General features: G+C 49.3%; 1 protein-coding gene across 3 annotated transcripts in view; it reads left to right on the forward strand.

The window, feature by feature from the left end:
• BB (RING/U-box superfamily protein) overlaps positions 1 to 14,153 on the forward strand; it is a 40,081-nt gene extending 25,928 nt beyond the window's left edge. For all 3 annotated transcript variants that reach the window (XM_039127450.3, XM_039127451.3, XM_039127452.3), the window contains 2 exons: positions 13,642 to 13,750; positions 13,844 to 14,153. In XM_039127450.3, coding sequence (XP_038983378.1) covers positions 13,642 to 13,750; positions 13,844 to 13,897 — 163 coding nt within the window. In that variant the 3' untranslated portion in view covers positions 13,898 to 14,153. The remainder of the gene's footprint in view (positions 1 to 13,641; positions 13,751 to 13,843) is intronic.
• The last annotated feature ends 537 nt before the right edge of the window (positions 14,154 to 14,690 follow it).

Consider the following 14,690-nt stretch of genomic DNA (forward strand, 5'->3'; position numbering starts at 1 on the left):
CAGGCTAGTCTGTTCCCGGGATGATCATCGGGTTAGCCTGGCATCCGAGAGCCGAGCCTCGGAGAATTCCGCTTGTTGGTCGGCCAAGGCTGGCGCAAGCCGAGGCGACCGGTCGGGGCTTCAGGCTAGTCTGTTCCCGGGATGATCATCGGGTTAGCCTGGCATCCGAGGGCCGAGCCTCGGGGAATTCCGCTCGTTGGTCGGCCAAGGCTGGCGCAAGCCGAGGCGACCGGTCGGGGCTTCAGGCTAGTCTGCTCCCGGGATGATCATCGGGTTAGCCTGGCATCCGAGGGCCGAGCCTCGGAGAATTCCACTCGTTGGTCGCGCGCCTATCACTTGCCGCTCGGCGGGGTTTCTCCGTGGCCAGCTGCGATCGTATTTCTCCTCCTCTCGAAGCGTCGCCTGGGGAACACTAGAAGGCTATTAAATGCTAATTGAGGCGTTACCTGGGAAATCAGATCGGCCAGTTGCTGCTTGCGAGGAGTGCCAGTTAAGCGGCCGCGATACGCGCGTTCTTCGAGGCGGATGCGGCCTGGGCGCGTGCGGAGATACGTGGGCCGTGGGATACACGCCGTCCGGAGTGTCCTGCATGAAGAATGCAATTAAGGAGAACGACGCTTAGGAGGTCGTGGGAGGATACGCCTCGAGAGCCGGAACGGCTCCGGATTCGATGCACCCGCATCGGAACGCCCGGGGGGCCACAGTTTGGCTATAAATATAAGTGCAGGTGCGGTGGAGCCTGCCAAGCCGGAGCTGTTCAGGTTGCCATGGATCGTGGACCTCCTCTCGGGTGCGTGGCTGGGAAACCCCTGCCGGAGGAACGGGAGGCGCGCCCCTCGCGACTTCCGCCAACTAGCCGTTTCATCTGGGATCAACAAGGAGATTCTCCCCGGCGGAACTCCGCTCTAGGCGTTTCATCCGGGATCACATCCCCCCTCTTTTCAGTCCCACCTCCCGATTGAGCTCTGCGCTAGACGCTTCATCCGGGATCGCGCCCCCTCGCGCTCTTCTCCCTTGTATTCCTTTCCTCCCCTTCTCCTGGGGAGGACCGGAATATCCCTTGGAGGTGGCGTTCCTCTAGAAGCAGTGCGAACTTCTTCTTCGTCCGCGCCGGCTCTTCGTCTTTTGCGTGAGGCGTCGATGGCGCCTCCGGGGGGAAGCACCCACGCCCGGTGGGATTGCAGCTGCTTCGGATGGAGGGTTCGGGATCCCAGATCTTCAGCTTAACGGAGTCCCCACCTCTTCCTTACTTTCTTTACTCCCCAATTCCCCTCTGGGAATTCTTTGTAATCACACGAACACGCCATTGTAACCAGGAATTATTGAGATGAAAAGGACTATACATTTTTGAACTGTCTTTCTGGCTTTGTCTTTCTACTGGTAATACACCCGTAGGTTAGCGGAATTCCAGCTCCTTGGAATTTCTCGACCATCTAGGGCCTCCAACTGGTAGGAGCCAGGTCGGTTTACCCAGCGAACCCTATACGGGCCTTCCCAATTTGGCGCCAGCTTCCCACCTTCCGCGGGTTGAGATGCTTTGGCTCGCCTTAGCACCAGATCTCCGATTCTGAAAAGTTTTGGTCGGACCTTGGAGTTATAATATCGGGCCACCCTCCGCTGATACATCGCCATCCGAACCTGCGCCATTTCCCTCGCTTCTTCCAAGAGGTCCAGGTTTCCTCGGAGTTGCTCCGAATTGGCCTCGGGTCGGTGCGTAGCCACCCGGGGCGAGGGGAGTCCGAGCTCCACGGGGACAACCGCTTCCGTGCCATAGGTTAGGCTGAAAGGCGTCTTCCCGGTAGGGGTCCGATGCGTGGTCCGATACGCCCAAAGGACGTTCTCGAGTTCTTCGACCCAAGCTTGCCCCGTCCGACCGATTCGCGCCTTAATTCCTTGGAGGATTGTCCGGTTTGTCACCTCGGCCTCACCGTTGGTTTGGGGATGCGACACAGATGTGAACCGATGCTCGATCCCGAATTCCTCGCAGAAGTCACGGAAATGCTTGTTGTCGAACTGTCGACCATTATCCGAGATGAGGATCCGGGGTACCCCAAATCGGACAATAATGTTTTTCTTCACGAACTTCCGGACTTGCACCTCCGTGATAGTGGCCAGCGGCTCTGCCTCCACCCACTTGGTGAAGTAGTCGATTGCAACAATCAAGAATTTCCGCTGGGCGGAAGCGACGGGGAATGGTCCGAGGATATCCATTCCCCACTGTGCGAAGGGCCAGGGTGCGGTGATTGGTGCCAAGGGGACAGAAGGGACTCTCTGGACGTTGGCGTGGCACTGGCAGGCGTCGCATTTCCGTACGTGATCCTTTGAGTCCTCCAACAAGGTAGGCCAATAATAGCCTTGCCTCATGATCTTGTGCGCCAAGGACCTAGCCCCCGAGTGCGATCCGCAGACGCCCTCATGGACTTCGCCGAGGACGTAGGCCGCCTCCGAGGGGCGGAGGCACCTTAAGAGGGGGGCGGTAAACGAGGTCCGATACAGCCTCCCTTCATAGAGTACGTAGTGGGCGGACTTCCTGACAAGTCGCCGAGCTTGATCTTCGTCTTCAGGGAGGATCCCTTCGGCGAGGTAGGCGACGAGCGGGTCCATCCAAGACGGCTCCGGATCAATTGCCATCACCGCTCCAGCCTCGCCGATGCTCGGGGCATCCAGGGTCTCTAGGTAGATTGCCCTCGACAAGTTGTGCGCCTCTGCGCCCACCAAGCGGGACAACCTGTCGGCCCTGGCATTTTCGCTTCTGGGGACCTGCTGGATGTCGACACTGCCGAGGTCGGGAATGAGTGCTTGCACCTTCCGGACGTAGTTCTGTATGGTCGGGCTCCGGGCCTCGAACTCCCCACGGACCTGCCCGACCACCAGCTGGGAGTCGGTGAAGACCTTCAAACGCCGGATGCCGAGCTCCCTGGTGAGTTTGAGTTCTGCGACTAGGGCCTCGTATTCCGCCTCGTTGTTGGTAACTAGAAATCCAAACCTCAAGGCATACTCGGCTATCACTCCATCAGGACTGGTAAGGACCAGCCTGGCCCCTCCACCCTCGGGGTTCGACGACCCATCGATGTGAAGCGTCCAGGTCGGGAGGTCGAGGCTGGGCGTTTCCGGCGGTCTAGGTTCCGCCTCCTGCACCGTGCACTCAGCGAGGAAGTCCGCGAGCACCTGGGCTTTGATGGCGGGTCGAGGCTGGTAGCGGATGTCGAACTCACCGAGTTCTACTGCCCACTTCACCAGCCGTCCCGCATTCTCGGAGTTGCCGAGGATCTGTCGTAACGGTTGATCAGTTAAGAGGGTGACAGAATGGGCCTGGAAATAGGGGCGGAGCCTCCTGGTCGCGGTCAGCAGCGCGAAGGCGATCTTTTCAGCCTTCGTATACCGCGTCTCGGCGTCCCGTAGGACCCGGCTGATGTAGTACACAGGCTTCTGGAGCTTTGCCTCTTCCCGAACCAGCACCGCACTGACCGCGGTTGGGGAGACCGCCAGATAGAGGTAGAGCATCTCCCCTTCTTGCGGCTTGGACAGTAGGGGAGGAGACACCAGGTATTCCTTGAGCTGGTCGAATGCTGCTTGACATTCGGCCGTCCAGAGGAAGTCTTTTGGGCGTTTTAACACCTTGAAGAATGGTTGGCAGCGTTCGGCCGATTTTGCCACAAATCGTCCGAGCGCGGCGACCCTTCCAGCGAGCTCTTGAACTTCCTTTACTTTGGTCGGAGGGGACATACCTTGGATGGCCTTGATTTTGTCCGGGTTGGCTTCGATACCCCGCTGGTTGACAATGAAACCAAGGAACCTCCCGGCCGAAGCGCCAAAGGCGCACTTCGCTGGGTTCAGCTTCATGCGAAACTTCCGTAAGGTGGTGAAAGTCTCCTCCAGATCCACGATGTGCTGGTCTGCCTGGCGGCTCTTCACCAGCATATCGTCCACGTACACCTCCATGTTCCGGCCGATTTGCTCTTTGAAGATTTGTTGACGAGGCGCTGGTAAGTGGCGCCAGCGTTCTTCAGACCGAAGGGCATTACCTTGTAGCAGTACAGCCCCCGGTCCGTTATAAAGGCAGTTTTCTCCTCGTCCTGTGGGGCCATCATTATCTGGTTGTAACCGGAGAAGGCGTCCATGAAAGGCAGCAGCTGATATCCGGAAGTCGCGTCGACCAGTTGGTCTATCCGCGGAAGCGGGAAGCTATCCTTAGGGCACGCCTTGTTCAGGTCGGTATAGTCGACGCACATCCTCCACTTTCCGCTCGCCTTCCGGACAAGTACAACATTTGCCAGCCACTCGGGGTAACTCACCTCCCTTATGAATCCTGCCTCCAAGAGTTTGTCTACCTCCTGGTCGACCACCCGGATCCGATCCGGGGCACAGTGTCTCTTCTTCTGCTTCACTGGCCGGTGGGTCGGGTCGACGTTGAGGGCGTGAGAAATGACCTCCGGGTCGATCCCAGGTACATCGGCCGCCGACCAGGCAAATACATCGGCATTGGCTCGGAGGAATTCCACCAACCGGGCCCGAGCTCCCGGGTCGAGATTGGCGCCGACACGGACCACCCGGTCCCGGCGGCCTTCCTCGAGGGGAACTTCGACCACACCCTCGGCCGGCTCCCCCTGCCGCAAGGCCACCTCGTCTCTGGCATCAAGGGACTCGACGCTTAGGGCTTCTGCGGGCTTCTTCCCTTTGAGGGTCGCTAGGAAACATTGCCGTGCGGTCGGTTGGTCGCCTCGGACCTCCCCGATCCCGACCGCCGTGGGGAACCGCATGAGCAAGTGGTACGTAGAGACCACCGCGCGAAGGGCGTTCAGTCCGGGTCGTCCGAGGATAGCGTTGTAGGCCGAGGGAACACGGACGACCAAGAACCCGAGTCGCACCGTGGCTTCTGCGGGTGCGACGCCCGCAGTCACAGGCAGCTCAACGACACCTTCCGCCGGGACAGCGTCACCGGTGAATCCTATGAGGGGGGTGGATATTTTGTGCAACAATTGTCTGGACAAGCCCATCTTTTGGAAGGCCTCGTAAAACAAGATATCAGCTGAGCTTCCACTATCCACAAGAACACGCCTTACATCATAGTTTGCCATAGTGAGGGAGATCACCATGGCGTCATCGTGGGGGGTCTGAACCCCCTTCACATCCTCATCACAAAAGGTGATTACATTGCCGACCCTCTGCCTCTTTGCGACGGCCGCCCCCGACGCCTCCGCCGAGCCCCCTGCGCTCCTCACGGGCCGGGGGCAGCCCCCAGTGATAGTGTGGATCACGCCCGCAACGGGTCGATTCTGCTCCCGAGGCTCCGGAGGGGCCGGGTCGGCCGGACGCGGGTCTGCGGGGGGACGTCGGTCGCTCACATATCGACCGAGACGCCCCCGGCGGATGAGAGCCTCGATCTCGTCCCGAAGCTGGAAGCAGTCCTCCGTGTCGTGGCCGTGGTCTCGATGGTACTCACAGTACGCCCGGGAGGGCCTCTTCCCAGGGATCCTCTGCATCTGTCTCGGGGCCGGGAGGTCCTCCCGCCCCTTGATCTACATAAGGATCTGGGCCCAGGGAGTCAGGAGAGGGGTGTACCGGTGAAAACGTCGGGGCGGAGAACGAGGGCGTGGGGCGCCGTGGTTCTTCGCCGGCGACGGGCTTCTGCGCCGACGCTGAGGCGTCGGGCTCCTCCTCTGGCGTGCCTCTTTCCGCCTCTTCTTCCCAAGCTTTTGAGGGATCTCGGCGGCCTCCTTGCTCCGGTGGGCGGCCGCCTCCTCGGCGTCCGCATACTGGTTCGCCCGGGACAACAGCTCTGGGAAGCTCCGCGGCAGGCGTTTGTCCAGGGAGAAGGTGAGTCTGCCCTTCCGGAAGCCACGCTTCAGGGCTGAAAGAGCTACCTCCTGACTCAGGTTCCGGACCTCCAGCGTAGCCCTGTTGAAGCGGGTAAGATAATCCCGCAGGCTTTCTCCCTCGTTTTGCCGAACATCAAAGAGGGAGTCGGAGACCAGTCGCCGCCGGCTACTGACGGCGAAATGAGTGATGAAGAGGCGAGTGAACTGGTCGAAGGACCGGATTGAGTCAGCCTCCAGCCCGGCGAACCATGCCCTCGCCGGGCCACGGAGGGTTGCCGGGAAAGCCTTGCAGAGAAGGGGATCTGATGCTCCGTGGAGGAGCATAAGGGTCCTGAAACTCTCGACGTGATCCCGCGGGTCCGCCGCCCCGTCATAGGGCTCGATCGCCGGCATTTTGAACCCCGGCGGATTCGGGGTCCGCAGGATCCTCGAGGCGAGCGCCGGCTGGGAGGAGATCTCTAAGTCAGCGAAGGGATCTTTGGAATGGCCCTTCAGGACCTGGAGTTGTCGGTGGAGATCGTCCACCCGCCGGTCCAGGGAGCGCGACCGGTGGGTGGGAGACAAGGAGCGGCGAGAGGGGGACCGACTGGAGCGCGGGTTCCTCAAGGACTGGGAGGTCTGGGAACGCGCCCGGGCCCGCCTCTCGTACCCCGCGCAGCTCCGGTGGGAAGGTCCCGGCAGAATGGAGCGTGCTCGAGAATCCTCCTCGCGCCGGCGCTCCTCCCCATGAGAGAGGAAGGAGCGCGGGTTGAGGAGGACAGGCGAACGCTCAGGCAGCAGCGGCTCCTGAGCCCGCTGCGGCGCCCGGGACATCGCACCCTGTAGATTCTGCACCGCCTCCGCGAGGGTGCGAACCTGCTGGGCTAGCTGGTCGAACTGGGCGGCTTCGACCGTCTGAATGGGCGGTGGGGCGGTGGAGTGTTGCTGAGAGTGTGTTGGAGATGCAGCGGCCTCCCGGCCAGAGGCGCGAGAGGCCCCGCGACCGGAAGCATTGGAAGCTCCACGACCACCTCGCCGTGCCATTACGATCGCTCTGAGATCCGGGCCCTTCCTCTAGCGCCAACTGTTGCTGGGGGTCCAAACCGAGAACGATTGGCACAGCGGTGTGAACGGGGTTCCCTTTGAGTTGCTTTGGTTGCGCTCCGCCCTCCGCCGTGAAACCTGCAAGCAAGCCTCGCACCACCACCAGGGTAGTGGGGGCCCTCCGACGATCAAGTCAGGGGAGATCGAAGGAGAAGGAGAAGGAGAGGTAGCAGGTAAGATGATACTCTGGAAAATCTTTTTTTTCCTCCCCCTTCCCCCCCAGCCCCATATATATCAGGCTGGGGGGTTTTTCTGGGGATTGGTCATCGTGTGGCACGATAGGGTTGCCACTGACGTGGCCGTTACAGGGCGTCGTGGGGCAGCGCTGGGTACGGCCATGGCAGGGCGTAGTGGAGCTCCGCTTTGTACGGCTGTTACAGGGGATCGTGGGGCAGCGCCGGATTCGGCCGTTGCAGGAAGTAGTGGAGCAGGGAGCCGCGGCGTGCCTCAGGGGAACAGTCTGTTGTTGTCAAGAGATTGCCGACCCGAGGTCGGATTGCTGGATCAAGGGGCAACCGACTCGGGGTCGGACTGCGGAGCCGAAGATATCCGACCCGAGGTCGGATTGCTGGATCAAGGGGCAGCCGACTCGGGGTCGGGCTGCGGAGCCGAAGATATCCGACCTGAGGTCGGATTGCTGGATCAAGGGGCAGCCGACTCGGGGTCGGGCTGCGGAGCCGAAGATGTCCGACCCGAGGTCGGATTGCTGGATCAAGGGGCAGCCGACTCGGGGTCGGGCTGCGGAGCCGAAGATATCCGACCCGAGGTCGGATTGCTGGATCAAGGGGCAGCCGTAGTCTTCCTGGGCGCGCGTGCCGGTCACGTGGGGCATGGTGGCTAAGTTCCCCCGTAACAGGGAGGTTATAGAAAAAAATCCTTGTGCATATTCAAGTAGCTCCACTTTTCTTTCTAATATACAAGATAATCCCTTACTAGAGGGAAAGACAAATCATCAAGTCCCATACCATGCTATTGCCCTCTTAATTTTTATAATGAAATTTTGGCTCTTGTATGTTGAGCACAACAAAGTAGCAAAAGTTATGAATTGTGCTCTAAATGAACAAACAATTCATGTACAACTCTAGTGATTAAAAGAAAGCAACAAAGTCCTGGGTTACAGTCATCTTTATATGGTCACTTATTCCCTTTTATCTAATCCTAGGGGCTAAAGATGGATGCTCTATCGCTAGCTTCCCACCAATTATACAATGGGTTCAAATAGGAGACAGAGGTTGTGCGGTTTTCTTTTACTTGATCCCATTCTTACATGACCATAACTTGTAGTTCTGTTGCTTAAAGTGGACGAGCCGTAATGTGCAATTTTTTATTTTGAAAACTGCTGGAAAGAATTATGTTTTCAGTTGGCTCTGATGTAGTAATATACTATTATATTTCTGCACAAGTCCTCCCATTACAAAATGTCCTCATCAAATGAGACAAATAGACACCACTCTCCAGAAATGCTGGTAGTCAATCATGTGGCCCTAGATGTGATCAGGCATTTAAAATTCAAGTTGGAAAACAATCATAAAAGTGTAACATATGCATGTATGTCCATGCATGCACGGATATATGTAATGTGCATGAAACAGTTGAGAAATACCTATCTGTGGTTGAAATTGAATTATATCATCTGTGATCAACTAATCACCCAGTCTATTCCAATTTACACTACAATTGACTAAAATGTGAGATCCATCTGGTGAAACTATTGTTGTTAGATCTTCATCTGCTAATCAAACATGAAAGAGTTGGCTCCGAAATTTTTTCCTCATCATTTTTCACATAATTAGTATATTAGGTAATTTGTTGCTTTATCTTGCTTCTATTAAGTGCTTTCTTCATAGACCTTAAGATCATGCTTTTGTTTGCATTTGGTTTTGGAATAAGAAAATAGAATAGTAAAATTTATGCCTATGAGAATAGTTTTGCAATGACCGAGTTTTAGTTTGGCTCCAGGTTTGAATTGCAAAAGAGAGTTTTTTGGAATAACTTTTGAGTGATGACCTTTTTGTCCATAAAAAGGTAAAAAGTAGGAAGTGCCTTTATGCCAATGAATACCTTATGAGAACTCCCCCTTGGAATAGTTAAGCTTGTTATAAGCAAGTTTGAGCGGCATATTATTCCTTGGTTTTCCCTCCTTCACAAATTCTGTTTGGCAGGGATAAGGCTCAGTCCAAGCCTTATTTCTACTTTATGCCTGAACTAAACTCAGCTTTAAAGTTTTGCTTGAAACTTTGAAACACAAGTATTTCAGTTTCACCCAAACCAATCCAAAACTGAGGATGATTTTGGAATTTTGGTTAAAACTAACCGATAGGGCCAAGTTTGTCATTCCAATAAGCTATATATTCCCATTTTTTTGTTACTTCTTTGTATCATATAATCTTGGAAGCAAGGTTTGCAATTTTGATACCAAATACCACTCTGGTACATTACTAGTTTGGTACAATATGGGTTAGTTTGTTTTGATACACACCCTATACTAAAATGCTCTCAAGCCATTTTCTCACTTTTTATCTTGGTGCGCCTTGGGTACGTCTTCATACGAGCTGGATTATATCTCAATATACCTCAATTTGGGTTGGTACGGGGCCTGTACCAACTTGAATATAATTTTTATACTGGTATTGACCTGATATGATACAACTCTATATTAGGTGGTTCGGGGTGGTACAACAATCCATGCTTGCAAGTATTTTCTGTAGTCTACACTAAGACTTTACTAGTTTAAAGAGGATTAAGAAAATGCCTCAAAAGAAACTTAGAGGAAAGTATAATTTTTGACATAGGTTTGCTTGTAAAACTCAAATATCAGAGATATTTAGGTTGTATTAAGTGAGATTGCTTTCAAATAGTAAATGAACATCCGATATTCTTTTCCAATATTATTTCTAAACGTAATTTTTTTATTTAGTATAGAACTAGAAGAATGTCATATGTGATTGTTCTAAGCAATGTAATAGATTTCAAAATTATGTCTAATTGATTTCCTTGAATGATTTTATTTTTTAATTATTTCTGATTTTTTTCTAATCTAAATTGCCATTTTTTTATTTGTATCATTTCCAACTAAAATTAGTGAAATCATCGAAATTGTTGAAATTGCAGAAGTTGAAGTTTATTTGGTCTAGCCTGAATTAAATCGAGTTTTCAAATGTTGCCTATGATCTTATTTTTGTGTGTTAAAGTATGGGTTTTGGATCACATTTCATGCAAGGCTTTTTGATGAATAGCAATTCATTCGCTATTGTTACTACTATGTGGTCTATTGTGGCATGATGATCATTGTATTCCATTATCAATTACGCATGTTCTTGTTTATTCTCTACAAGCCATCACAATGCTAAAATGCATGGACTACAGTACCACCCGAACTACCTATATGGGGCGTACCATACCACACCTAGTCGGAACTGGAACTAAAATTATATTCGGGTCGATATAGGCCCCGTACCGACCATACCGAGTCATACGGAGGTACGTACCTACCCATACTAAGGCGTACTGAGGCACATATAGACTTGTACCGAGGTGTATGGAGATAAAGTGAGAAAAATAGCTCAAAAATTGTTTCAATTTGGGATGCATACTATACTATACTGACCCATACTAAACCGACCCGTACTGTACCGTCTCGGTAATATACCGCTATGGGATCCAGTGCCAAGATAGCAGACTTTGCCAAAATGCTTTGCATGACAATGATGTTCCTACATATCAAACTTAACCAAACTATGGTAAATGAAGCTTGCTTTTTTCATCTTTTTATTGATATGTTTGTTCAAGCTTTTTTGGGTAAATCCATGCTTCCAGCTACCATATTTAGAGCTTTTAGTAAGAGGAACTTTGACGAATTGTTTTTCATCAACATATAACATGTATTTGTGTTGTTCCATCATTAGCATTGATTCTGTGATAGCCTTCTCCTTCACTAATCCTGATTTTGTGAGGCTTGTATTTCCCAGTGCACTTGCTAGTCAGATTACATGTTCCCTATTGTAAGTGTTATCTTGTACACTGGATGATTGCCAATTGTAGGTAGGCATCTTGGCTTGATTACCACGTTGTTGTGGGCTAATTTATTCAGATTGTTCTATCTTAAGAGAGTTGATTATGCTTCATCAAGATCTTGATTCTTGAATATGGTATTTTGTCAGCTTAGGTTAATGTCCATATCCAGTCTTGTACTATTTATAGTTGTCTTTCAGAGGCCAATGTCATTCCTGCAGCCCCTGCAAGTCTTACTTTTGATGCTTTTTGCTTCAAAAGAAAGCAATTTCCATGCATTATTTATTTAAGTTATAAGAAATCAGGCTTTTGTTAGAAAAGACTACTAATACGTGCTTTCTTCACATAGATCATGCTGTGACTAATCACCTACAGTAGTATTTAGTTGTCTAACTGATTGTAAGCAATATTCACCGCGCCTATATATCATTTAGGAAGATCAGCATAAACTAATATGTATTTTTTTTTCTTTTTTCACAGTGTATTGGAATAAACCACTATATAATTTCTCTTGCTCAGTATAGTGGAAGTAAATTGTAGTTTCTTATCGGTATCATGCTTCTATCTGCTTCCAAAAATCTGAAAATTTCTTTCAATTGACCAGAAAATTTTATTATCAAGAAGAAACTCGCTCTGTCACAGACTAATGAATATTCAATTTTATTATCAAATTGAAGATGATAATCACAAGTTTTTGTTGAAAGAAAAAGGAATCTTAGTTCTATAAGATCTGACAAAAACTGAAATAATGCTCCACAAATATGAAGAAAAATTAAAGATAAGGGATGAGGAAATATAGATGTCCCTCTGAAAATCTTTATATATATATATATATATATATACATATATATATATATATATATATACACACACACATATCTACACACATATATACACACACATATATCTACACACATATATACACACACATATATCTACACACATATATACACACATATATCTACACACATATATATACACATATATGTACACACATATATATACACATATATGTACACACATATATATACACATATATGTACACACATATATATACACATATATGTACACACATATATATACACATATGTACACACATATATATACATATATGTACACACATATATATATACATATATATATTGTCATTGCACAAATATCCTATTCAAATCATCAATCTGATTTGGCTATAACCTGGCCTGACTTTTTTTTTGTTAAAATAATCTGGAAAACTGAATACTTCATTAACTTTTTATATTTCAATCATGAATTGAAATACATCAGGAACATCTATATGGTAAAGGAAGACTAATAAATGTTCTTTATTAGGGTCTGGTGTCTTGATATGCATAGCATTTGGAGGCCTCAAATTGTTTTGTGACCGAGAAATTTGAGGTCAAGACATGAAGTAGTTGCAGCATCCATCTTGGGTGTCCACCAAGGACATAATTAATCCATCCCACATTAGCATGATGATTGCTGGATTGTTAGAATCCAATCTGCATCCATTGAAGACTACCTGACAACGTTTATATCTTTTTTCTTGATGACTAACTATGCTATGGATCCCTCTTAAGGTATTAGGAAAAAAATGTTTAAAAGAATAACTTCTGTGAATAATGTTTACGATCCTTTTCAATGCACCATATATATTCCATTTATACTGACCAGCTAATATCATAGAACAAAGAAATTTCTGTGCCTCAGAGTTAGAACCAGCATCTGTCTGCACCAAGGTCCATCGTGTCGGTAACGGGCACCGTATCGGTTGCTCGGCAGCATGAGTTGATATGGGCCGCTCGAGAGAGAAAACTTGCCAGAGCCGGAGAAGAAGAGAAAGAGAGAGCGAGTGGGGGTGGGAGGGAGGAGTGGAGGCCGTGGGGGGGCGGCGAAGGCCGAGGCCGCGGCTGCGTCTCCTATTTCTTTTGAAACAAGGGACAGGGCCACGGAAAAAAAATTCATAATTTTTAAGTAAAGTTGGCAAATTGCTTGTCGACTTCACTTAAAATCCCGAAATTAAAGAAACAGAAGACACCCGCGTAGCCTCGGCCTCCGCCCCCCCTCCCCCCGGCCGCTCGACCTCCACAGGCCCCCCGCGGCCCTTCGCCGGCATTTGCTGCCGCTCCTTCTCCCTCCCTCCCCTGCTCGCTCTCTCTTTCTCTTCTTGTTCTTCTTCGTCTCCGGCGGCGAACTATTTTCTATGTCGGAACTGTACCGGTAAGCCACCAGTACGGTTCGGAACGGGCGGAACCGTCCGGTTTGGGACGGTTCCGCATTCCTTGGTTTGCACCCATGCATCCATTCAGGCAGCAATTATTGTATATCTTGCATGATCTTTAGATCTCTTGATGAAAACGGGAAAAAAAAAATTGATGAGCACAATTATGGTAAGCATATTAGTGGTGATACAAGTTGATGGGACCAAAAATAAATGACAAAAAATACAGAGAAAGGGGACACCTAAATCTCAACGAGGAATTGAAATACAAATTCTGCAAGCAATGTATCTGCGGATATGGCCTTTTTTCTTCATAAGTCCTTATGTGTAGATCATAAATAGAGACACTTACCTTCATGTTAATTAGCTGTTTTTGTTTTTATTTCCTACCATTCAATTCCAAAGATGTTTATTAGTTTGTTCTGGTTTCCACATAAAAATAGGTTATGGAAGCATCTGAGTATCTTCAATAATTTTTTTTTTGGGTGCTGTTTCTTCCCCTGGCACCAGGTGTGTGATTTGCCAGATGGACTACAAAAGAGGGGATAGACAAATGATTCTTCCATGCAAGCATGTCTATCATGCTGGCTGTGTGACTAGATGGCTTGGCATAAACAAGGTAAGCTGAGATTAATATTAATCAAAGAATACAGGCTCCCTGTTTGTCATGACAGTGCTCCATCTATTCCTGACCATACTTCTTATCTTGTAGGCATGCCCAATTTGCTTTGCTGAGGTTTTTGGTGAGGAACCCAGGCACCATTGATGTCTGGTGTGCAAATACCTCAGAAAAGTTTTCAGCTTTACCACTCCTTCAAGCTGCATCTTTTTCTCTCAACGTTTAGCTTTACAACATGGAGTTTATTACTTCCCTATCAGGTTGTTCTCATGTTTGTGTAGTAGAAAGACTGATGTAGGTTATAACGAGTGTAGGTAATGGAACTATTTGTATTGGACTTCTTTGGGTGTATGAGCTATGAGTCAGACCTCTGATCTTCCATCCAAGAAAATGCTTATAGAAATTTTATTTTGTGCTTGTTATTCATTGCGAAGATGGTGAAAGTTGGTTTGGCATTGGTGATGAGGCTGTAAAAGTACAGAGATTTATGGTGGACCTGACGTGATATTTTGCTGGTGCCCTTGCCTCCTGGTTTGCGATCTGAACTCTAATTTTGGAGACTGCATTCTTTCTCCTCTTGGCTATTTTGTTGTTTATGTTCGCAGAAGCTTCAAACTCATCTTGTAAGAGCCTTCAAGTAGGAGATCAAATGATGTTAAATGAATGGTTAATCTGATTAAGATATGGTCAATCAACAAAACTGAATCTAAGGTAGCTTTATTTTATTTTTTTATAGTCTAGAAATTCTTGTACTGAACACATTGTTGATATTTTAGAGTTATGGCTAAAGCACGTATTGTACTTTATTGGCAATATATGATACCATTTTGGAATAGCGGCTGCAAAATTTTCCTTTGTCAAATACCTTATCCCAACTCTATCAAGGGAAAGGTATTGGCTTAGGCGCTTTCTTGAATAATTTGACTGCAGCGGCTCCCCC

Source organism: Phoenix dactylifera, chromosome 7 (genome assembly GCF_051530095.1).
Source record: "Phoenix dactylifera cultivar Ajwa chromosome 7, Ajwa_hap1_PhDact_Kaust_v1.1, whole genome shotgun sequence".
NCBI classification, from domain to species: Eukaryota; Viridiplantae; Streptophyta; class Magnoliopsida; order Arecales; family Arecaceae; genus Phoenix; species Phoenix dactylifera.